The sequence below is a fragment of the Eremomyces bilateralis genome (assembly GCF_010015585.1).
Source record: "Eremomyces bilateralis CBS 781.70 unplaced genomic scaffold P152scaffold_1, whole genome shotgun sequence".
Lineage (NCBI taxonomy): Eukaryota > Fungi > Ascomycota > Dothideomycetes > Eremomycetales > Eremomycetaceae > Eremomyces > Eremomyces bilateralis.
Genome location: NW_022985067.1, coordinates 1,831,534 through 1,852,437, shown reverse-complemented (window position 1 = coordinate 1,852,437; position 20,904 = coordinate 1,831,534). Strand labels below are relative to the sequence as shown.

Here is a 20,904-nt window from a genome sequence, read left to right as displayed (position 1 = left end):
CCACAATTATTGGTGCACCCCGATTTCTTGATTGTTGATGTTCCTTACAAAGCACGGAATTGGATTTTGGAAATCCCACCCGATTCAAGTGACATCCGATTGAACTCTTATTTCATTCCTAAAGTCGTCCTTGCCTAGACTTCACCGAATCTCAGCAATGGTCAACACTTGTTAGGTAGCTTCTTCCGTCCCTCCTGTACAGTCATATCACTCTATAAGCGAAGATCGCTCGGCTCAACACGAAGATGTCGCGTGACCGCTTTGCAGCTGGGCAAATCGCAACTTGACCAAAAATGGTGTATTGAAGCTCCCCTATCATATGTCTAAGTCACTCATTGCAAAACAAACGGAGTGTCCACTCCCCTCATTGATGCTGCATACACTTGCCATCTAAGTCCTTCACACGCTTCCCATCCACGTATGTTCCGTTGACAAGAACTTCTTTCCGCTCATTTCCTTCCACGGGAAGCTCATTCAAGAATCGCCAACGTAGCTTCTGTTTCCATCCCAAGTTGTGCCAATCGTTAATCGTGCCTTTGGGAAAGAAAGAGATGACGTCCAGCATGGCCAAATCGTGAGCGATCAAGACGAGAACCCGATCGTCGGCATCAATCACCTTCAACTTCTCGATGCTCTGCTGTGCAAGTGGCGGGTTTTCATACCACGAGTCGGACCCGCTACAAACTTTGTAGTATGGCGATGTTCTCGCATTTTCCTGCTGTGGATGGCAGGCAGTGAACTGTGTGCAACACAGAGTCGGCGATTTGTCAGGGCTCTGTCCCACATCGTATGGACTAAGCATATATGGCATTGGCAGGTATCTTGTGGCTCTGAAAGAGCCGCCGAAATGGCAGATATCTCCCCCCAGAAACACGAAGGTGTCAATAGCTGCTATTGAATCGGTGGTTCTCACTAGGGCTGAAATATGTCCAACTGCATGGCCCGGAGAATCCAGGAGATACAGACTCCCATCTTCGAAATAGTCGATGGCGCGGAAGCCGACGATGATGAGTCCGCCCGAGAAGTCGAGCTCGCGCACGTTCCGATCGAAATCGTTCTCGAAGAAGGGGGATGTTGTAATTGTTGGGTAGCCAGGCAAGAATTCTTCGGAGAACCCAGGACCAACTATAAGATCTAAGGATTTCGGGAATGTACTCGGATGGCCAATATGATCGTAGTGATGATGGCTGAGTATCGCTGCTTCAATGTTTGCGATATCGCTACCACCTTCGACCAAGACGTCGATCAGATTTTTGTCAACTCTGATACCAGGCACCTTTGCCTTGATAGTTTCTGCGATTGGAAGAGGCAGATTCCAGAAATCCTTTCGACATCCTAGATCGAAGAGCACCTGCCGCCCAGAGGGCTGATGCGTGATCAGAAAAGCGATCGTTGGCAAATTTAGTAGGTTATGGTCGTCTATCGATGGTTCGCACAGCGTATCGATAGGAACCGTCAAGTCGCATGTTGTATTGATAGCGGCGATTGTGCAGGAGACGACCCCTTTCGGCAAATTGAGTCTTGGTGCGGCTTCTGGCGTCAACCCCGCTGTGGCCATTTTTTATTTTTCCCCTTTCCTGTAAATTTGGACGATGAAGCGGATAGTAGGCTCAAGAAATAAACTTCAATCTCCACCTCTACGATCCTAACTCCAATCTCCATCTCTATATCCTACCTGGCGTGGCATGACGCTGCCATCTGAAGAGCAATTTTGATCCACTGTGTCTACAGTCTAACAGACCATGGACGGGTTATAGACCGCTGCCGTACAGGAATGCACGGCAAGTCGGCAAGTGGCCATCGGCACCATCCAGGTAGTATTAACCAAAGATCCGGGGCACACGAGTCATGGGTATGCAAGCGCGAAATCATGATAGACATTAGACATTACTCATGTTTGCGGATCCCAGTATGTACAGCCGTTGACGACTGGTCCCTGTGCAAGGCGACGTATTCTCGATGTGGAATGGGCAATGGCAGTCGAATAACATGGTGTCTAGAGTGGCCACTCTAGTGAGCTACTAATGCGTTGTTATATTTCCAAGTATACTCCGTGGTTTACCCCATACTCCAAAACTTTTACTGTGAGCATCCTTCATTCGTCTGAGAGTGACCGATTGTGCTGCAACAGCTCAAGATGACTTCTATTGACGCGATTATCATCGGCGGCGGGCCGTCGGGGATTGCTATGGCGCACAAGTTGAAGCAGAAGCTGGGATTCGACAACTTCACGGTTAGTGAAGCCTTTCATGCAAGAAGTTCTGCTAATGGGCGTCCAGATGTATGAGAAATTGGATGGACCTGGCGGCACATGGAGGACCAATGTTTATCCAGGATGGTGCGTATTCAATTGTCTGACTGCAAAGGCGCCAGTTGAGGCTTATCTTGTGCGCAGTGGTTGTGATATTCCCACCCATTTGTACTCCTTCAGTTTCAATTTGAATCCTCGGTGGTCGAAAGAGCTTTGCGACCGTGAGGAGATTCTTGAATGTAAGTGACCCAGCCTGTGCCTATCGTTCACACGATTGATTCCATGGGCGTAGATATGGAATCAACGGTAGACAAGTTTCGCTTGCGGCCCCATATGGTTTTCAATACATCATGCGAAGGTGCGACTTGGAATGAGAAGGAAAACAAATGGGAAGTTCATCTTCTGGACGAGAGAACAAAGCGGAAGTACACGAAGAAGGCGACTATCTTCATCTCGGCTATTGGTAGTATATCAGAACCCAGAAAGACGAAATTTCCAGGCCAAGATGAATTCCAAGGGACCATTTTTCATACCGCACGATGGAACACGAAGTATGATTATAGGGGCAAGCGAATGGCCGTTATCGGTAACGGCTGCTCGGCCGCCCAGGTAGTGCCTAGCGTCGTCAAAGACGTGAAGCACGTTACTCAGTAAGTCCATGACCTATGAATATAGATGATCCGTCTAATTTTGACGCAGATATGCGCGAGGCCAACAGTGGTATCATGAACGACCGAATCGCGAGTTCTCAGCCATCGAGAAGTTCTGTTTTACCTATGTCCCCCTCTGGCAGAGGTATCATCGGTACCAGATTTTCAGCTCAAGTGATGCCTTGATGACAACGTACGGAGCTTCCGAAGCCTCTCAAAAGCAGCGTGAGGCCACGGAGCGCGCTGCGAGGGAGTACATTTTGGCAACGGCACCAAAGAAGTACCACGATATTCTCATCCCGAAATTTCCACTAGGTACTTAGAACACTACGCAGGTCCATCCTGGGCACAATTGGCTAACAGTCGTACAGGCTGCAAGAGGCGAATTTTCGATCCCGGCTATCTCGAGGCCTTGCACACACACAACATGACTCTTCGTGCTGAAGGTATACAGAAGTTTGACGCAACTGGTGTTGTTAGCGAGTCTGGTGTGCATGACGACTTCGATGTGATTGTCCTCGCCACAGGCTTCGAAGTCTCGAGCTTCCTCGGGCCATTGAAAGTTGTTGGGAGAAGTGGTATCGATTTGCATAAGCAATGGGATGCACACGTTGGTGCGCAAGCCTACATGGGCATGCACATCCACAACTTCCCCAACTTCGCATTGATGTGAGCCTATTGATGGCCATATGTTAGAAGAAAGCTGATCCGATTTTAGGTTTGGGCCAAACACCTTCCCGGCCCACAATTCAGTCATTTTTGCTTCGGAAGTTCAAGTTGATTACCTTGCAAAGACACTATTCGAACCCTTACTGGACAGAAGAGCGAGGACTGTGGAGGTTGAGAAGGCCGCTGAAGACTACTTCGTTGAAGGCATTGATCTCGAGCTTCATGATACAGTCTTCTCGGCTGGATGCTCCAACTGGTACATCAACAAAGCCGGTAGGAACTCCGCTTCGTGGCCTGGTTACGCGGCTACATTCTGGCGACGGACTCTCTTCCCCAAGTGGAGTGACTTCAAACTCAAAGGAGGAGACAGCTTTTGGCGGTTGAGACGCGCCTGGAGATCAATTGTTGGGTTATTGCAATCGAAATCTGCCATCGTGTGTTATGCCGTAGGCTTGGGGTTTCTGGCTAAGGAGCGGGACCTTGGGTTGTTGTTGCAAGAAGCCTGCGTACAACTGCGGAACTAAATGCAAAGCACCTAAGGACCTGACATGGCTTTTGGTGCATCTAGGTATGTATTTGCTGGCGCATCTTCACATGGAGTACGTACCATAACTTCGTGTTAGCATAGTAACAATAACATAGTATGTCGCTCACACTTTTACTTTCTCCATTCCTTGCTAGTTGCTAGTAGCTGCACTCCTTTGGATTTTCTATGGAGCGATATGACGATTCCCCAGTCCTCGCAGGGCAAGTGATCACATGCAGAAACGCCGAGCCCCAGCCATTGACATTACTCATGCGTGGGCAAGCCGGCAAGGACCAGCTGGCCCTCATTCGCGCTAGTCCAGCCCAACGCCAATGTTCTAAATCCCGAAGGATAGTTGGTGGCCGGAATGCGAACTGCGGATCTTCGATGCTCTACATACATAGTACATTATTCTCAGGATCTGCATCTTGTAGATGATGCCGTGCGGGGTAATATGGAGGTCGTTTGAGTAGCGAGCATACTGGGTTGGAAGAGCCGAGATGTTATCCGCGTTCGGCAAGCACTCTCTGTTGGACCCAATACCTAGTATCGGCATTCAGCAATGCCTTGCGATCGGGCTTGTCTATCAATCTTCATGCTCTTCCGTTCTTTAAGGACCCGCCTGCTGAATCATTCGCCACCGATGGTGGCTACATCGTCAGTCGTCTTCTTGCTTAACAACCCTTTTTGTCCACTTCTTCTATGCGGAGCTGTGGCTGTCTACACAATTGCGTGTCTAGTGTGACTGAAGTGTGAAGAGAAACTCCTTCCAGAGAGTTCGGTGCGGAGGAAACCCCCGATTTTGACCTCATCTCAAAGTCCTTGTCTCCGCTTAAATCCAGTGGGTGTTGGCCGAAGTTTGAATTGAGGCCCGAAGCTCTCCGCAGAGGGTATATTCGGTACAACGCTGTCGCTGGATATGATTTTCCACTTTCATTATACATAGACCAGTTCGTGCCCTTTGGTCCTGATGTGTTGGAATGGTCCCCGTTTCCTTAGCCGTTCGGCAGGGCCACGCTGTGGGGTACCCCGTCCCCGCAATTTCAGAATCACGGACCATCCAACGGAAAGCTGCACTCAACCTCACAATCCGGATGCTAATGGCTTCTTCTGTGGACGGTAGTTATACATGACAGTCGCCAGGCTGTAGACGTCGGCGGTGGCTCTTGCTTGAGACCGTGGTGCGATAATGGCTGCAAATCGGGATGCGAGCGATGCAGCAGCCATGGAGCGTCTGGCCAACCCAAACAAGAGATCGAGAACGATAGCCAACCTGACCGAAGAACAAGTTCAACACAAACGTCAGGTGGACAGGAAAGCTCAGCACGCTTTTCGCCAGCGAATGAAAGACAGTATCATCAGCCTGGAGCAAGAGAACGCTCGTCTACAAGAGGCTTCCAGTCAGAGGGAAAATGAGCTACAGCAGCAGATAACCATGCTGCGCGAGCGGGTTCGAATTATGTCTCAATCCCTCGGGAATATCCTTGATACTACCTCCACGGCACTTGGCGTGACGACCTCCGAAGATGCCTTGACAAGCCGCTCTGAAGGTACGCTCTCAAATCGGGTGATCTTCTTAGCAATACTAATGTACGTCGCAGGTAGCCAAAATGATGGTTACGGGTCCGAATTCAGGCATGAAATCGAATCTATACGCGATCGGCTGGAGCAGAATGGTATTGTTGCTCCTTCATCTGGAGTCCAGGGTCTACAGATGGCAACTTCGCATCCTGATGAGGACACTAGCCGTATGACCGTCACCGACTCAGTTGTTGCCGGCGGTGCTGCTTTTCATCTGTCAGCGGGCATTATGCACGATGAGAGAAGTCACCAGGAAATCCAGCCTCGGACAAATTCTATGTCTATGCACGTCAACGCGTGCGAGCGAGCCCCGGTTGCAGATCCACATAGTGCCGGTCCTCATGAGACTCTGGTAGGCCGAGGAAGTTGGGCCTTCCATCCATCGCCAAATGCATCACAGAGCGCCAGTGATGGGCACACATCTACGACGCCAGTTGGCCATCTTCTCTCTCTTGTGCGATCAAGTGACTCGCATCTCTCACTGGGTGGTGAATTCGACGGGACCATGAGCGAGGTGCCTCAAAACGATCCTCCGGTATCACTTCCGACCCCCAGCAGCACAGTAACCATCAATCGACCCGATATTCCCGAGCGGAGACCTGAATCCTCACCCAGTCCTACCATTTTCACCGTCACCCCTCCATTTACGTCCCCCGTATGTCCCTTGGACGACATACTACTGAACTTTATGAACTCTCGTAGAGCAATGATAGCGAATGGTGAGCCTGTTCAAGACGTAATTGGTCCGCAAAGGCCAACTCTTCGAAAGCTGCTCAATCCGAAAACGGGGGATCCCACTCATGCTCTTGCTGGGCTCATAGGGGAAATCTTGTCGAAGTATTTGACAACGAAAATGGCGGAGAAGATGACCTTCTTCTGGGTGATGAGTCAGACGATGAGGGTATGGTGCTTGTCCTACTTCATACTGTGCGAATCATGCAATACATACTCACAATTTCAGTGGCTGATATCGCGCGATAAAAAGGATTACCTCTACATGCCGCCCTGGCTACGGCCTACCGCGATACAGATGACGGTACCGCATGCTATTTGGATCACCAACATTCCATGGTATGAAAATGACACGCAATTGTAAAAGGCGCTGACGATGTCAAGGCCTGGAGTACGAGATATGCTAATCGAAGAGCCTGAACGGTACCCTTACGAAGTTGTCGGTAAATATTACACCGAGCATGTCACTGTGAACTGGGGCTTCGATAGCCTTGACGCAGTGGAAGACGCCAATGGTGATGAGCGAATACACTCCATCTTCGAGAAGCACCTTCGAAATCTTAAAAACTGGACGGTCTCACCTACATTTCTGGAGGGGTTTCCTGCAATGGCATCAGCAATTTATGGTACATGAGCGCGACCGCTTTTGTGTAGTTCGCGCCAGTCATCGCATCTGTTTAGACTGCACTGGGTGACATCGGTAACCAGACAATTGATGACAGCATGTCTCCCAATGTTCTACTGGAGATCTTAATGGACTGGGCAGTGGACGTGCTCATAGCCATTCGCTGCCATGCGTGCATGGTACACTTCTTGTGCAATTCTTGTACATACTGCAAGAATTGCTCATAATTCAGTCCTTTCATTGTGCTCGTATCATCCAGTGCTGGTCAATCGATGCCCATGACGATTTTACACGCTAATGAATCACGAGAAGGCACAATTATGGTAACGGGTGGAATAAATAACAGAGCAAACAAGTGTCCCGGCCCCAGCAGGATCCCCTTCCGACCCCGACCGCACGAGAAGGCTACTTTTGCTCCGATGGTTGGCAAGTATGGACGCTCTTGCACATGATGCACATGATGCGCATCAAATGATGAAAATGTATATGTTATATAGGGGCTGAACGAGCAGCGGCCTACACGCTGAACCCTTAATTTACTACAAGCTCATTCTCTACCCTCTGAATCGTCGTCATAAAAGCTTCATCCTCCAACCGCGTGCAACTGATCATCGAACTGATCAAAGAGCGTACCTGAAGAATGGACTGCGGTCTCCCATATCGAGCAATTCCTGTTCAGAGTAGCGACTCTTCACACCCACCTCACCGCCGAGCTCCTCCACCAATCTGTCTCTTCGAGCATTCTCCCGCCCATATGACAAGCGCAAGACAACGGTCATGATAATTGAAACACACAGAAAAGCCAAGCAAGCTCCGAACCCGAGGTGGTACACGGGAGCTTCACGTGCAAGATAGACATTCGAACCAGCGATTGCACCCATATTGCCCACAGAAATGAGCAGCGCCTGGTCGTAGCGGTTAGTTTTGTTGACAGCAGAGGGCCTACTAACAGCTGAGAAGGCTGGTATCATGGAAGAACACCAAAAGGTGACACTCTGTGTTTTCTGCTTTCTTATGGAAATTTCGGAATAACGTACCATTGCAACAGCTCGCTTTGACGAAGGGGCTAAGTTGTTGGCAACCCAAGCGACCGTTGGCGGGAACCCAGAATATAAACCGCCTGCGATTCCGAACAGGAATCCGAGAGCTACACCAGGGTATCTAGGGTGTGGGATAGCAAGCTGAGCAATGAAGCTGCAGGATGCAATAGTATAAGGTATGATAATAAAGATCCACCTAACCTGATAATGGTCGGATAGGAAAGCGAAAACAAGGACCAGGATAACAGCAAAGAAGTAGATTGGAACAGTAAGGAGTTGCGCTTGAGCTTGTGTGTAGCCCAACTCGTTAATCACTGTCGGTACCGTTGCAGAGAAGCTGGAAATGATAAGCACGGTACACATCGACGAAATTATCAAGAAGAATCTCACCCATATACACCAACACTATTGCCCCAGTATACTAAGATCATAGCCCAGACTCGCCACTCCTTGAACGCGCTGTAAATGTGGTGTTTCTTGATCCGTTCATTGTTGGTAACTCGACCCTCTCCTGATCCGGTATCGGTAGCTAATCTTTCGATCACGAATCTCTTCTCGTGCTTGTTTAAGAATGTCGCTGTCTCAGGGGAATCAGGAAGAATCTTCCAGAGGACCAGAGACGTGGCGATAGGAACCAAGCCTTCGAGGATGAAGATCCATTGCCATCCTTTCCGGCCGCCAACTCCGTCCATCTTCTCAATAGCGAATGCAAGTAAACCTGAGAAGGCTCCGGCCATAGAAGCCATGGAAAAGAATATCGCGAATCGCTTTTGATATTCGTATCGCTTATACCAGATAGTCAGAAGATAAGTCGCCGCTGGGAAGAATCCCGCCTAGAATGCCGGTCAGTTTCCGTGCGAGTGAGTCTGGGTAACAACGAACTTCAGCGACACCCAAAAACCACCGAGCAGCTAGCAAGCCCTGGTATGACTCTACCAACCCCATGAGACTGTTATTCAAGTCAGATCCATGTTGAGTTGCGACATGGCAATTGAAACCTACGTCATTACCAGGCCCCAAGTGAACAACAGGATCGATATCCACAGCGAGGGCCGCATAAGCTTGAGTACTATGTTGGAAGGGACTTCTAGGAGTGTGTACGGCACGTAGAATAAAGTGACGGCAGCATTGTACTGCAGACCATGAAGATTGAGGTCATCATTCATGCCGGCAATCTTTGCATTGCCAACTACACAACAGCAATCAGTGCTGTACAGTAAAGGTTTAGGTTGGGAACTTACTATTGGACCGGTCAATGAACGAAACAAGGTAAAGAAAAGTGAGTAACGGCACTACTCGCCAATCAACCTTGCGGATAGCCGCCTTCTGTTCTGCTTCCGAAAGGTTGACAACGACATCGCCCTCCTCCACTTCGGTCTTGTCTAGAGAGAGCGAGTTTTCAGAGGCATCCTCTATGATCGCGGGCTTATCGGAGAAATCCTTCACGATCGTGGGCTTCTCAGAGACATCCTCCACCCGCTTGACGTTATCAATGACTTTCTCTGGCATTGCTCAGAAGGACATGTAAACAAGAGGAGAATATGTGACGCGCTGGAGAAGGAGGAAAACGGTGAATATGAAAATCAGACGTTTGAATTAGTCTCCCATTCCAAGATACAGCATCCGTCCTGTGCCGATCTCCACACATGCGGATGGTCCGCTTGTCCATTATAAGGGAGGTTTGCTGTTGTGGCGACAGCATATGGCGCTTCAGCCGAATACCCACGGCACACACGCTTACTGTGAGCCTCCCCATCGTTTAGAGGTAGCTTGCCTGCATGGTAGATGCCCAGCCGTGTTCCGAGAGGAGAATGAGCTTTGCTGCCGGCAATTGCCACGGAAAGAGTCAAGAAAGTGAAGATCAAAACCTGGGGAAGGCTCCACGTCGTCGAACAAACCCCTGATTCCAACCGTTCGGTACACCTTTCCCCCCATATCCTTCCCCGCATAGCTTTCCCCGTTTCCCGGTATATCTTTCCCCGCACTGTTATCATACATGACTCATGATTCGAATTGGGCACTCTCTCCCTGGCTGAATATATTTCTGGGCTTGATGTGGGAAGGGGCTGAAATTCGCAATAAAATCGTGCGTAAATGCAGGGAATAGCTCACTTAATGACGTGACGCTGTGGGTAAGTTAGTCCATAGCTTATGGACCTTAGAGTTAATTGAGTATGGTTTCATGCGCGTTAGCCTAGCCTGACCCTCTTCAATTTTTGTTGTGGACTGACGTGCGCCATTATTGCAAGTCAGATCTTTTTACACGTGCCATCCCGGAGATGGACATTGGATGGATGAAAATACTAGAGATTACATGAGTCATTCCCCAACGCGGTTGACCTCTTGTGTACCTCGCCCAGATTGTCCGGAGGTAAGGAACTGATGAGCAGACTTAGTCATGAGTGACATGACTAATGTCAGGGGTACGTAACTCCTTGAACTTTTCTTTATTTTTGCAGCTGCTCTCTGCCCCTATTATTATTAAGCGAAAACTTCGACTAACGCGTATGTGTACAACAATTACTTCGTATGGACCGTGGATCATACATATTTCCCTGGCTACTGTGGAGAAATTCAAAAACCTTCTGAAATTGAGTGCGGCCCTCCAGACTTGGACATGAAAGATGACCATCTGGTTTAGGGCTAGACACGAATAAGGATTTTGGCTATTCGTATTCGACTTTTCCTCTTGAACGATTATTCGTATTCGACTAAGTTTTGAGACGTTTTATTCGTATTATTCGCGAATATTCGTAAATAATGCCAAGACTTATTCGGCAAAAGCCGAGCCAATGAATGAATGCCCAGCAGTCGCGACTTTTGTTTACCCGAACACGATCTGGAGGATTTGAGCTCTAAGAGATACAAAGCATATCAATAGCGTCGAATTGATCACTCCTGACGATTCAGCAAGCCAAGTGACCCCAGCTCAAAGCTCTCTGTCGACCATCTTTCCGATGCGAGATACATGGAAATAGCTTCAGAGATAGACGAATAATTACGAATATTAGTAAGCGGAAATTCTAAATTTTTCGCAGTCGAATATTCGTGTCCAGCCCTAAATTCTGGTTGGCCTTGATAATCTTTACAGTGCCGAACTTGCAAGAACTCTTGATGTGTTCATTCAGCTTTATAATTTCATACACATATAACGAACGATGACCTGCGGAGCATATTGCACCTAAATATTGCCCCTGATAAGGAACTTGTCGGGGACATCGACCAGTTTGCAACGCAGATATTCTGCTAGATTCTTGCCTAGCACATCGTATGTCGAGCTGGACGATACACCTCGATCAAGGTGATCTTTCAAAAGAAAATGTACGGCTAGACTTAATCAGTAGAATTCCAACTTCAGATGAGCGTGTTCACTTACCCCAGATATTGGGAAGTTCGAAGCGGAATATCGGCTTCCCTGTATCATCTTCGTTCAAAAATTGGCGGACTTTGTCCACAGTCAGGAGGCTTCTAAGCCACTCGTACTCGTCAGCTTGGCGAACGAATAGCCCAACATTGCAATCCGAGCCTTTGTCCCCTGAACGCGCATGGACAATGTAACCCAGAGGCACCCGAGTCGTTGGTCCGAATTCAGAAAGCTTGCGAGGATCTGCCGTCTCATATGTGCTTTGAACATACAGGAAGTCCTGTGTACTGGTGGGGGCAGCAATGGGAACTTCCAGTTTCGCCGATGGAATATGGCACACATGCTTCACACTGCTTTGGGAAAGCAACGCTACCCAGTACTCGTAGTACGGTTTGGGAATTGCTTGTCTGGAGTCGACACCAAATGTGGCTCCAGGATAGCTCTGCATGACAGTGTTTGTGATAGGTCGGAGGAACTTTGCAGTAGCTAGATCCGCTTCATTCCTAGCTTGCGCGAAAATCCGGAGATCAACGGTAGCGGCGTCCTGATTTTTAGGATCGACCGGGCATCGGCCACTGACCCTGAACTTGAGGCAATGGTATTTCGATTCGTCTAGAGACGCACGCACCTGTCTCTCTAGCATGCGGGCCTTCTCCTCGATGTCAAGGCCACAGAGGAAGTAGTGTGCCTCTGCTTGGTAACCACCTTTGGCCGTGATGCCAACCTTTGTCGTTGGTGGAGGCCGCAGATAACCCACATTACTAACGTGTCTGTAGGAAGTCAGCAGCGCGATTTGCGAAATAGAGACAGACTCACACTCGGTTTTCTCCGTTTTGCTCGATCTTAATCCCGTCCAACACAGCGACTACATCTGAATTGTAATAGAGTGGACCTTGAATCTCGTACAGCAGCTGCGCCTTGCATGTATCAATGGTAACCATACCATCACATTCTTTCTGCATCGTGACATCGAACTGGCCGTTGGCGCCGATTTCAGCAATGGGATATCCAAGATTTAAGGACGCGCCTGGTAGACTTTTGAAGCCGGAGAAATTTCCGCCTGTAGTGTAAGTAGAGCATTCGATAAAGTGTCCGGCAACAAAAGCATGAGCGAGTTGCTCGTAGTCTTCACGGCCCCAACCGAAGTGGTACGCTGCGGAGGCGATCGTTGGAGAGGCGTCGGCAACTCGACCGCACAAGACGATATCTACGCCATGCTTGAAAGCTTCGACGATGCCCCAGCATCCCAGGTAGCACTGAGCATAGATGGGCTCGAATTCCCAGTCGCTCAAGACCTTGCCTGGAAATACGTTAGTTATATCCAAAAAGTAATGCGACAAACTCAGTACCGGTGGTTAAGTTCTTGAAATCGTTTCCTTCTTTCGAGGCACTCTTGACCAAGTCGATGACCTCGTCGCCACCGACCCAGGCAACTTTCAGGTCCAAGCCGGCAGCCTTGACCTTTTCAACCACGATATCGTATAGCTTCTGAGTGTCGCTGGCTCCGGCGTTGACAGCGACCTTTATCCCCCTCGATGCCAGATATGGCAAGGCTGGCTCGAGTGCTTCCAGGAATGAATCCTCGAACTCGTCCGAAGCTCCGCTGTTGTTGATCTTGCTACCACCGCGAGTGGTCATGTTGTACTCAGACATCCAGTCGCCAACGATGTACTTGACATCTTCGTTCTTTGCAAGGTCAGCAAAGCCATGACGGCGATCTGTGACCGCGCCAGAGGCTGAGGCAATGCGTAGTTTGAAGTCTGTGACAGAGCCCATCGCGAAAGTTCGTTCATTCTCAAGAGCTCAAACGCTGTTGCGAATGAGCGTATCAACTATCAAGTTATACCACTGGCAATCATTCGCACGGCAAGCATCGTGCTGCGCCGAATATCCGTCTGCTATCCGTAACTCACTTTGGGAGAAGGAACCCCAGATTCTCCATACGCCGATCTTTTTAGCGCATTGCATTACTCATGTTCAGAGCCAGCTCAAAATCGGCCGATGCTCGGAGTTGCCTCTGACGTGCAGAGCTTCATCGATAATTTTTATCGGGTAATCTGATACGATAATCGGTATTAAATATCACGACGATTGTGAGGGCTGGGGTTTATTGGCTGGTGAGATTTTCCCCCCTGTTTTTGAGATTTTCCCCCCTCAGAAGTACCAAAATCACCAGTTTTGAAATTTACAAGGCAATGTAGCCACATTTTCACCATTATTTTCAAATTCAAAACTCAGAGAGAGTTCTTTAGAATTCCCTCTTGCTCTTGGACCCCGAAATTTGATTCTAATAAGCTGCGGGGTTGCGTGATTTGGAATTGAAGTCGTCGTGGTAGTTTTTTCATACAACTCATCAAGTTCAACACACAATTCAACCACAACGCAACGGGGATTTGGAGCTCTAAAATAGCAGGATCGGTTATCCAGGCTTTAGTATTCTTCTTAGTTTTTAAAAATTATATTATTTCGAAGCTAGCGTTGAGCTGCTTGGAGTTGAAGTTGAAATATGATGGTTTTGATACCTCTGAGGGGGGAAAATCCCAAAAACGGGGGGGGATTCTCTCCAGCCGGGTTTAAAATAACGATACATGCGTAAACTATCGTGTATTATTAGATAATCGGTATCAGGAAGCCCCGATAGCTACTCGATAACCGTATCAGGCCTAAGTCAGCGACCCCCGTTTTCGTGCACCCCTATTTTCGTGCACCCAACCAAGATAGGTAGATTTCTATAGATCTATCCTCTACTTCATCAATTAATTCAACAAAATGAGATGCTATACTGAAAATGCCTCGTGTGAATGAAGTCGCTATACAGCTCGCTATACAGGCGTTTCATGATGAAAAATTCGATTCCTTAAACCAAGGTGCGGATGAATACGGCATCAAGAGATCAACGCTTCGCTCCCGACTGAATGGCTCAATATCCCACCAGGATGGAGCCAAAAGGTTTCAAAAATTGTCTCCAGATCAGGAGAAATGGCTCGTCGAATGGATTATAGAAGAAGACGTCGCCGCCAGGACTCCCCTAGACTTCCCCGCGGACGAATGGCGGCTTCTAGTGTGCGATGGACACGGTTCTCACGCTACAGTAGAGTTCATGAAGTTGGCCAAGGAAAACCAAGTATTTCTTTTGTTTCTGCCGGCTCATACGTCTCACCTCCTGCAGCCCCTAGATGTTTCGGTGTTTTCGCCCCTGAAGTCCAAGCGTCTCAGAGTGGACGTGATATTCCGCATTATTAATCATGGCGGCAATATTGAGCTGACAAATTCGGAAACCAAAAAATGCTCGTGTGGAACCTGAGATGGGTGAAATTGCTAATGTGTATATATCTTCTGTGATTTCCAAGATGAAGCAGACATTTTTCCATACACGAAAGCGATCATGGCCAACTCACGACTTTTCGAGCCGCTTACCGTTGGGAGGGTGGAGTTGCGGCATAGAATGGGCATGTCTCCTCTGACCCGATATCGAGCTTCGGATGAGCATGTACCTCTAGACTTAATGGCCACATATTACGAGCAACGCGCCTCGGTGCCAGGAACGCTCTTAGTCTCAGAGGGTGAGTTCCCAATCATCCTATTGTAACTGTAAGCGCACAATAACTAAGACGACTCAAGCTACATTCATCTCACCGCAGCAAGGCGGATACGCCAATGTTCCTGGGATCTATAACGACGCACAAATCGAAGCATGGCGCAAAATAACGAAAGTCGTGCACGCCAAAGGAAGCCATATTTTCTGTCAGTTGTGGGCGCTTGGGCGCACCGCCAACCCTGACGTCGCCAAAACCGAGAACATTACCATCACGAGTTCAAGCGACATCCCTGTTAGCTCAGCGCATGCAGTCCCAACTTCTTTGACTATCGAGCAGATCAAATCTACCATCGAAGATTACGCGCAGGCAGCCCGAAACGCAATCGAGGCCGGCTTCGATGGCGTTGAACTACATGGTGCTAACGGCTATTTGATCGATCAATTCCTCCAGGACAAGTGCAATCAGCGAGCGGATGAATACGGCGGTAGTATCGAGAATCGCTCGCGGTTTGGCGTACAGGCTGTTCAAGCTGTGATTGATGCGATCGGTGCTGATCGCACGGCCATTCGCCTCAGTCCTTGGAGTAGCTTCAACAGCATGAGGATGGACGAGCCAGTGCCGCAATTTTCAGACATTATACAAAAATTGGACAAACTCGGTCTTGCCTACCTGCACCTTGTTGAGTCGAGAATTTCTGGCAACGCCGATGTAGAGGCATCGGACAAGCTCCACTTTGCATATGACATATGGAATGGACCACTTCTTGTTGCTGGTGGCTTCCGGCCGGATTCGGCTCGTCGTCTTGTGGACAAAGAGGAGAAGAACAGGAATATTGTTGTCATGTTCGGACGATTCTTCATCTCGACACCAGATCTGCCTTTCAGGATCCGGTCCGGAATCGAGTTGAATGAGTACAACAGAGACACATTCTACACGCCCAAGCACCCGCATGGATATATCGACTACAACTTCAGCGATGAATTTCTTAGCAAGGGTTAGGAAAACATCGGCGTAGATGATAATATCATTATTATTATTGGCAATTTTGAGATCAGGACAAGTGACTGGCTCGTAATGCTGACTTCTAGCCTCTAGGACTGCTCTTCTGGAGGCGCCCGCTACCATCTGCAGTCAATGGGAACTGTCATCTAGTTACATAGATTTAATAGAACATCGGTGATATGTTGTCGGGCAAATATTTGCAGAGTGCTCCATTGTTTGTCATGTACTATGCCGTGGTCTGCCGCCCCTGAGTGACCCCTGAATGATCCCTGACTGGTAGCACAGCAGTCCCTGATTTGAATGAGTCATGCCAGACCATATGGATAAGCCCGGACTCAAGGCTCCACAATCAACCTCCAACGTCCACAGACAACATGAAGTTCTGGTCGACAAACAACTTTGACACAGGATGACCACTGACACCTCATGCCGCGGTGCGTACACCAAATATCTCTTCTTGATATACCAAGAGAAGCTCTTGAACCGATGAAGAAACCTAGAGTGCGCCGTCTTCCCTGCAACGCGACTAACTAACCCCCGATAAGCTACACCATGATTTATGAGCATTTGTATACAAGGTTACATACGATCTTCGCTTCATGTGCTTCGAAAATTTGCAAAATTTGACTTTATTTGACTTTACCCTATGATCTATAGGTCCATGCCCCCTACAAGTCACATCATCCATCGATTGGGGAGAAAGGTCTGACTGGTGCCGATACTCTTTTGTCAACATTGATTCAGGCCACAGTCTCTTCTACTCTTTTTTAAACCCGAGTAAACTAGTTAGTATGGTTCAGACGCCCTCGACATCCAAGGTATGGCTCGTCACAGGCTGCTCGTCGGGACTCGGACGTGAGCTTGTCACTGCCATACTTGGTCGAGGAGATAAAGTCATTCCAACGGCACGAAAGCTTTCGGACCTAGAATACATGTATTCCCTTGACGGCGCAGCCGACAATGTTCATCCGATCGAGCTGGACGTGACCATGCCGGAGCGCGAACTCTACATTAAAATCCGCGGAGCAGTCGGACATTTAGGACATATCGATGTCTTGGTCAACAATGCCGGTTTTGTGTTCTCGGGCGTCTGGGAGGAAGTCAGGTATTGATCCTATCAAGGACGACAGTGTTATTTCACTGACCTTCGTTAGCGACAACGATATACGTAGACAATTCGACACCAACTTTTATGGTTCCCTGAAAATGGTGCGGTGCGTGCTTCCATACATGCGGGCAAGACGCTCGGGCGTCATACTTTTCATGGGAAGCATAGCTGGGTGGCACGGAGTTGCAGCAGGTGGACCATACAGCGCGTCAAAATTCGCTGTCGAAGGTAGCTTCTGTACTCATTGTGTGTAGCATACACTGACATGATTATCGGCAGGTGCTGCCGAAAGCCTTTCGCGAGAGATCACACACTTAGGCATACGCGTCCACGTCCTTGTGCTTGGAATGTTCCGTACGGGCATTCTGAGTCCCTCGAACAAGAATAAGACCATAAATTTGACGGCGATCCCGGACTACGCTAATGTTCAGGAAGAACTACGATGCAGGCACCGAAACAGTGACGGAAAGCAGCCGGGAAATCCAGTTCTCGCTGCGCAAAAGGTGTTTGATGTGGTGGCTTTGATGTACGCGAGTCCTGCTACGTTCCCCTTACGAATCCCATTAGGAAGCGACGCTTTGACGGTAATAAAAAGAAAATGTACAGACACACTCGAAGAATTGAAGGGATGGGAGTCATTCGCATCGAGTACAGACTTCACGGACGGCCCTTCGCGCTCAACTGTCTACTCCAGACTATAAGAAAAGCAAATAACTACGGGTTTCATTGAGTATCGAGTTCTGTTGCAAGATGGAGGATACCCTATACTTTTCTCGGTAGACTATGTTCGACGTAGGTTAAATGACTACGTTTTCGACCTTGGTTGGCTTTCTTTTTCGCCGCAATGTTGATGTCACTTTTGCTGAAAGCCTGATCCGATCTTGTATTCTCACTGGTGATACAGGTGAGCTAGAACTGAAGACTGGGTTCGTAGCTTCAATGACGGCCAAAACAATATTCTAAGATGGAGTGAGGAAAGGTTAGCATAGAAAATGACATGCAATATTATTGATTACCTACCGATTGCCCTTGCGCATCAGAATGCTGCCCAAACACGACGATCTGACCTTCTTAGCATTGTTCACGCCAGCTTGATTGCTAACCGCTGTTCTACTATCCTCCTCACCGGGTCCCTCTTTGCCATATCCTGCAAATCTCCTGCAACCAGGTTCGGACGTTCCCACGCGGCGAAATGCCCACCATCAGCATGCCTTCTCTCAAAGACCACCTTTCCTAAAGTTCTGCCCCAAATGGTAGGTGGAACGACGAGATCCCTAGGAAAATAACTTAATCCCAGCAACACGCCTGCATTATATTCGAAGCACTTGTCATGCTTCTCCAACTCCGCGAATCGACTCTCGTGATAGATTCTCGCACTTGCACCGGGGCCTGCGACTGAGAACCAATATAACGACACCCATGTCAGCTCCTCGTCTAGATCCCATTTATAATTGTCCGTCCACTGCACCAGCCGTTCATGCAACCAGGCTAGCAATGCGAGTGGCGAATCTCTTAATGCTATCCCAATAGTATGCGGGCTATGCGCCTGGAGGTCGTTGTACGCAAAACCGGGGCCACAGAACCATTTGGTGCGCTCGATTCCATTTTTCTCGGCAGCGGTGTACGGTGTCAGGGCGTGTTGAAGGTAGAGCAACGGATGTGCTGTAGGTGAGGGCGGATTTGCACGCACGAAGTTGAGGTGATGGAATAGCAGAGAGGAGGGATATAATTGGGCGAGCATGCGGACGATAATGAAGCCCCAGTCGCCCCCCTGCGCGGCGTAGTGCGAATAACCGAGCTTTTGCATGAGGGAATGCAGGGCTTCGGCGTATTGGGGGATCGAGAAGCCGGGTTTTTGGATGAGCGAGCTAAAGCCGAAGTTAGGGAGGGACGGCGCGACGATGTGGAAGGAGGGTGCTCCTGGGGCAGTAGAGGTCAAGAGGGGGAGGATGCGAAGAACTTCGAGAAAGGAACCCGGCCAGCCATGGCAAAAAAGTAAAGGGATGCTGTTCCCATTCCGGGTCTGCTGATGGAGGAAATGAAGCTCGACTTCGCCGAAGCCATCAACGTTGACACTCGTAGTGTATTGCGGGTATTCATTCAGCTTGGCTTCCTGTTGCCGCCAGTTGAACTTCTCGCGCCAGTGTTGGGCCAGGTGCTTGATATCGGATAAGGGAGTGCCGTATTTCCAGTCATCGGAGAAGGTGGTCTCCTCGGGAAATTGGGATGCATCGAGTTTGTCGTTCAGCGACTCGATGGCAGACTCGGAGACGTGGATTTTGAACGGCTGAATGTCAGGTGCCATGGTGCTCTATTGAACTGGAGTAGTACCGTGCCAGACGTGATAATAGGGATTTGACATGAAAAATGTGACTAGAGCAATGATTAGAAACGCTCGGGTTGAGAATGAAATATGAGTACGGAATATGAAGAGACAAAGAGTATTCAGAGGCTACCCCCCGGAGATATGAAGCGTATAAATATTTAACGGAGAAATCACCGGCGGAAATCGTGGTACGCCCTTCCACAATACCATCTCAATCATCTTAACAGATCCAACCATTCCATTGTGCTTGTTTTGGTGAGATTGGATTTCTAAGCGTTTTGCGTCATGGATGAAGTGATTGAACATGTGTTGGTCGATTGCTGAACCCAACTGTTCGGATTCACGCTCGCGCCCTACAGATCGCAGCAGGTTCCATATATATGAGTCATAAGATTCGCACTTGTACGGAGACCAAATCTGGTCTAGGTTTGATAGTCTCCATTTCAGGATTGAAATGCAGGACTATACTTGGTACTTGGTATTTGGTACTTAAGGCACATTATAAGTACAAAATGAGCACGGAATATATGCCGAAGAAGAATTGAGGATAGATGGATGTCGCAGAATGACTCCTGGAGATTCTTGTACGACGTCTTGGTTGTCAGGTCCATCCACGCTTGTCCAGCACATGACTCGTGGATCTGCAACACCTCATCTCCATTCGAATTTCTACACATTTAAATTTTCAATTCACAGTTCAATTCGAACGAGTCAGATACCTCTACACTCCATGACAACGAGATGGCCTAGCCACCTAGGGGGTAGGGGATATCACATAGCTTCTTGCTAATCACGGTTCAAATTTCCGTATCGGGACAATAATGCTAATCCGGGCGCTTCTGGTTCTGGGTATTAGTACACAGTAGCAGAACTTGAGCAGCTCAGGAACAGGGTGCTTGAACTTCAAGCTGTCGAGAACCGGAACTGGAGAACCATCTAGCATCGAAAGTATTCAAACTCACAGTCTAAGATCACGCTTTTCATGCGTGCCCCTTCACCACTGCGAACCTGCGACTGTTCATGCATCAATATCCAATTCCCTTCCACCCGACATGAACCAGCTCATCACACATAGCGATCCCTGCGCCAACTATCAATCCACGTCTCTCCACTCTGCCCTCCACCGCTACTTTCATTCTTCCTCTCCTCGGGCCTTGGAGCCTCCTGGAGTCGAACCATACATTGTTCTACCTTTTAGCTTCCGGTCCATTTGCTGATTTTCTGAACCGTTCGCGCCCAAAGGCCCTTGCGTCACCCCATAGGAGCAACGTGATGTCCCCTTATTCGATGCACCGTGATATACGTCCGCATGGATGATTTGTGGCTGCTGGTGATTGGACCGGCACGAGAAAAGTCAATGTGAACGCAACGATGGAGCAAGATGGTGGTCATGGCAGGAGATGGCGCGTGTACGTTTCCATTTTCTTTTTCTGCTAGCTGTACATACAAAGCATGTGGAATTGTGTACAATCTTTCGGCACCTTTCTTTCC

At 48.7% G+C, this 20,904-nt stretch overlaps 8 protein-coding genes across 8 annotated transcripts; 4 read left to right on the top strand and 4 right to left on the bottom strand.

The window, feature by feature from the left end:
• Positions 1 to 89: 89 nt before the first annotated feature.
• On the bottom strand, positions 90 to 1,742 carry P152DRAFT_408130 (uncharacterized protein). Its single transcript, XM_033676915.1, has one exon. The coding sequence runs from the start codon at positions 1,556 to 1,558 to the stop codon at positions 365 to 367; it is 1,194 nt and encodes a 397-aa protein (XP_033539104.1). The 5' UTR covers positions 1,559 to 1,742; the 3' UTR covers positions 90 to 364.
• A 210-nt stretch (positions 1,743 to 1,952) lies between these two features.
• Positions 1,953 to 4,202, top strand: P152DRAFT_408127 (FAD/NAD(P)-binding domain-containing protein). Its single transcript, XM_033676914.1, has 7 exons — positions 1,953 to 2,233; positions 2,280 to 2,338; positions 2,396 to 2,490; positions 2,544 to 2,901; positions 2,951 to 3,216; positions 3,273 to 3,570; positions 3,620 to 4,202. Exons 1-7 carry the CDS (start codon positions 2,138 to 2,140, stop codon positions 4,092 to 4,094), a joined length of 1,647 nt encoding a protein of 548 aa, XP_033539103.1. The 5' UTR covers positions 1,953 to 2,137; the 3' UTR covers positions 4,095 to 4,202.
• A 961-nt stretch (positions 4,203 to 5,163) lies between these two features.
• P152DRAFT_20067 (uncharacterized protein) lies at positions 5,164 to 7,175 on the top strand. Its single transcript, XM_033674335.1, has 4 exons — positions 5,164 to 5,646; positions 5,698 to 6,578; positions 6,639 to 6,748; positions 6,794 to 7,175. The coding sequence occupies exons 1-4, from the start codon at positions 5,286 to 5,288 to the stop codon at positions 7,041 to 7,043; spliced, it is 1,602 nt and encodes a 533-aa protein (XP_033539102.1). The 5' UTR covers positions 5,164 to 5,285; the 3' UTR covers positions 7,044 to 7,175.
• A 289-nt stretch (positions 7,176 to 7,464) lies between these two features.
• P152DRAFT_20035 (putative MFS transporter) lies at positions 7,465 to 9,697 on the bottom strand. Its single transcript, XM_033674331.1, has 6 exons — positions 9,316 to 9,697; positions 9,077 to 9,263; positions 8,957 to 9,023; positions 8,465 to 8,907; positions 8,072 to 8,411; positions 7,465 to 7,939 (listed from the first exon to the last, which is right to left on the bottom strand). Exons 1-6 carry the CDS (start codon positions 9,581 to 9,583, stop codon positions 7,655 to 7,657), a joined length of 1,590 nt encoding a protein of 529 aa, XP_033539101.1. The 5' UTR covers positions 9,584 to 9,697; the 3' UTR covers positions 7,465 to 7,654.
• Positions 9,698 to 11,107: 1,410 nt separating this feature from the next.
• P152DRAFT_427321 (DUF1446-domain-containing protein) lies at positions 11,108 to 13,468 on the bottom strand. The gene is made up of 4 exons (XM_033677293.1): positions 12,788 to 13,468; positions 12,255 to 12,738; positions 11,451 to 12,208; positions 11,108 to 11,401 (listed from the first exon to the last, which is right to left on the bottom strand). The coding sequence occupies exons 1-4, from the start codon at positions 13,212 to 13,214 to the stop codon at positions 11,256 to 11,258; spliced, it is 1,815 nt and encodes a 604-aa protein (XP_033539100.1). The 5' UTR covers positions 13,215 to 13,468; the 3' UTR covers positions 11,108 to 11,255.
• Positions 13,469 to 14,616: 1,148 nt separating this feature from the next.
• P152DRAFT_454056 (putative N-ethylmaleimide reductase) lies at positions 14,617 to 16,169 on the top strand. The gene is made up of 2 exons (XM_033678511.1): positions 14,617 to 15,001; positions 15,060 to 16,169. The coding sequence occupies exons 1-2, from the start codon at positions 14,824 to 14,826 to the stop codon at positions 15,974 to 15,976; spliced, it is 1,095 nt and encodes a 364-aa protein (XP_033539099.1). The 5' UTR covers positions 14,617 to 14,823; the 3' UTR covers positions 15,977 to 16,169.
• A 176-nt stretch (positions 16,170 to 16,345) lies between these two features.
• P152DRAFT_454055 (NAD(P)-binding protein) lies at positions 16,346 to 18,035 on the top strand. Its single transcript, XM_033678510.1, has 3 exons — positions 16,346 to 17,084; positions 17,134 to 17,315; positions 17,367 to 18,035. The coding sequence occupies exons 1-3, from the start codon at positions 16,771 to 16,773 to the stop codon at positions 17,786 to 17,788; spliced, it is 918 nt and encodes a 305-aa protein (XP_033539098.1). The 5' UTR covers positions 16,346 to 16,770; the 3' UTR covers positions 17,789 to 18,035.
• Positions 17,909 to 19,868, bottom strand: P152DRAFT_454054 (alpha/beta-hydrolase). Its single transcript, XM_033678509.1, has 2 exons — positions 18,108 to 19,868; positions 17,909 to 18,046 (listed from the first exon to the last, which is right to left on the bottom strand). Exon 1 carries the CDS (start codon positions 19,390 to 19,392, stop codon positions 18,169 to 18,171), a length of 1,224 nt encoding a protein of 407 aa, XP_033539097.1. The 5' UTR covers positions 19,393 to 19,868; the 3' UTR covers positions 17,909 to 18,046; positions 18,108 to 18,168.
• Between the last annotated feature and the right edge of the window lie 1,036 nt (positions 19,869 to 20,904).

What these genes read in the sequence shown, in the direction of transcription:
- P152DRAFT_20067 (XM_033674335.1), top strand. Translation starts at nt 5,286, where the DNA reads ATGGCTGCAAATCGGGATGCGAGCGATGCAGCAGCCATGGAGCGTCTG. An exon ending in CTTGACAAGCCGCTCTGAAG is followed by an intron (nt 5,647 to 5,697) that starts GTACGCTCTCAA and finishes TGTACGTCGCAG; the next exon opens with GTAGCCAAAATGATGGTTAC. An exon ending in TGATGAGTCAGACGATGAGG is followed by an intron (nt 6,579 to 6,638) that starts GTATGGTGCTTG and finishes TCACAATTTCAG; the next exon opens with TGGCTGATATCGCGCGATAA.
- P152DRAFT_20035 (XM_033674331.1), bottom strand. Translation starts at nt 9,583, where the DNA reads ATGCCAGAGAAAGTCATTGATAACGTCAAGCGGGTGGAGGATGTCTCT. An exon ending in ACTTGGGGCCTGGTAATGAC is followed by an intron (nt 9,024 to 9,076) that starts GTAGGTTTCAAT and finishes CTTGAATAACAG; the next exon opens with TCTCATGGGGTTGGTAGAGT. An exon ending in AATAGTGTTGGTGTATATGG is followed by an intron (nt 8,412 to 8,464) that starts GTGAGATTCTTC and finishes TATCATTTCCAG; the next exon opens with CTTCTCTGCAACGGTACCGA.
- P152DRAFT_408127 (XM_033676914.1), top strand. Translation starts at nt 2,138, where the DNA reads ATGACTTCTATTGACGCGATTATCATCGGCGGCGGGCCGTCGGGGATT. An exon ending in CCGTGAGGAGATTCTTGAAT is followed by an intron (nt 2,491 to 2,543) that starts GTAAGTGACCCA and finishes CCATGGGCGTAG; the next exon opens with ATATGGAATCAACGGTAGAC. An exon ending in GACGTGAAGCACGTTACTCA is followed by an intron (nt 2,902 to 2,950) that starts GTAAGTCCATGA and finishes ATTTTGACGCAG; the next exon opens with ATATGCGCGAGGCCAACAGT.
- P152DRAFT_454055 (XM_033678510.1), top strand. Translation starts at nt 16,771, where the DNA reads ATGGTTCAGACGCCCTCGACATCCAAGGTATGGCTCGTCACAGGCTGC. An exon ending in GGCGTCTGGGAGGAAGTCAG is followed by an intron (nt 17,085 to 17,133) that starts GTATTGATCCTA and finishes GACCTTCGTTAG; the next exon opens with CGACAACGATATACGTAGAC. An exon ending in GTCAAAATTCGCTGTCGAAG is followed by an intron (nt 17,316 to 17,366) that starts GTAGCTTCTGTA and finishes GATTATCGGCAG; the next exon opens with GTGCTGCCGAAAGCCTTTCG.
- P152DRAFT_408130 (XM_033676915.1), bottom strand. Translation starts at nt 1,558, where the DNA reads ATGGCCACAGCGGGGTTGACGCCAGAAGCCGCACCAAGACTCAATTTG.
- P152DRAFT_454056 (XM_033678511.1), top strand. Translation starts at nt 14,824, where the DNA reads ATGGCCAACTCACGACTTTTCGAGCCGCTTACCGTTGGGAGGGTGGAG. An exon ending in AACGCTCTTAGTCTCAGAGG is followed by an intron (nt 15,002 to 15,059) that starts GTGAGTTCCCAA and finishes AGACGACTCAAG; the next exon opens with CTACATTCATCTCACCGCAG.
- P152DRAFT_427321 (XM_033677293.1), bottom strand. Translation starts at nt 13,214, where the DNA reads ATGGGCTCTGTCACAGACTTCAAACTACGCATTGCCTCAGCCTCTGGC. An exon ending in TTTCAAGAACTTAACCACCG is followed by an intron (nt 12,739 to 12,787) that starts GTACTGAGTTTG and finishes ACGTATTTCCAG; the next exon opens with GCAAGGTCTTGAGCGACTGG. An exon ending in CAAAACGGAGAAAACCGAGT is followed by an intron (nt 12,209 to 12,254) that starts GTGAGTCTGTCT and finishes GACTTCCTACAG; the next exon opens with ACACGTTAGTAATGTGGGTT.
- P152DRAFT_454054 (XM_033678509.1), bottom strand. Translation starts at nt 19,392, where the DNA reads ATGGCACCTGACATTCAGCCGTTCAAAATCCACGTCTCCGAGTCTGCC.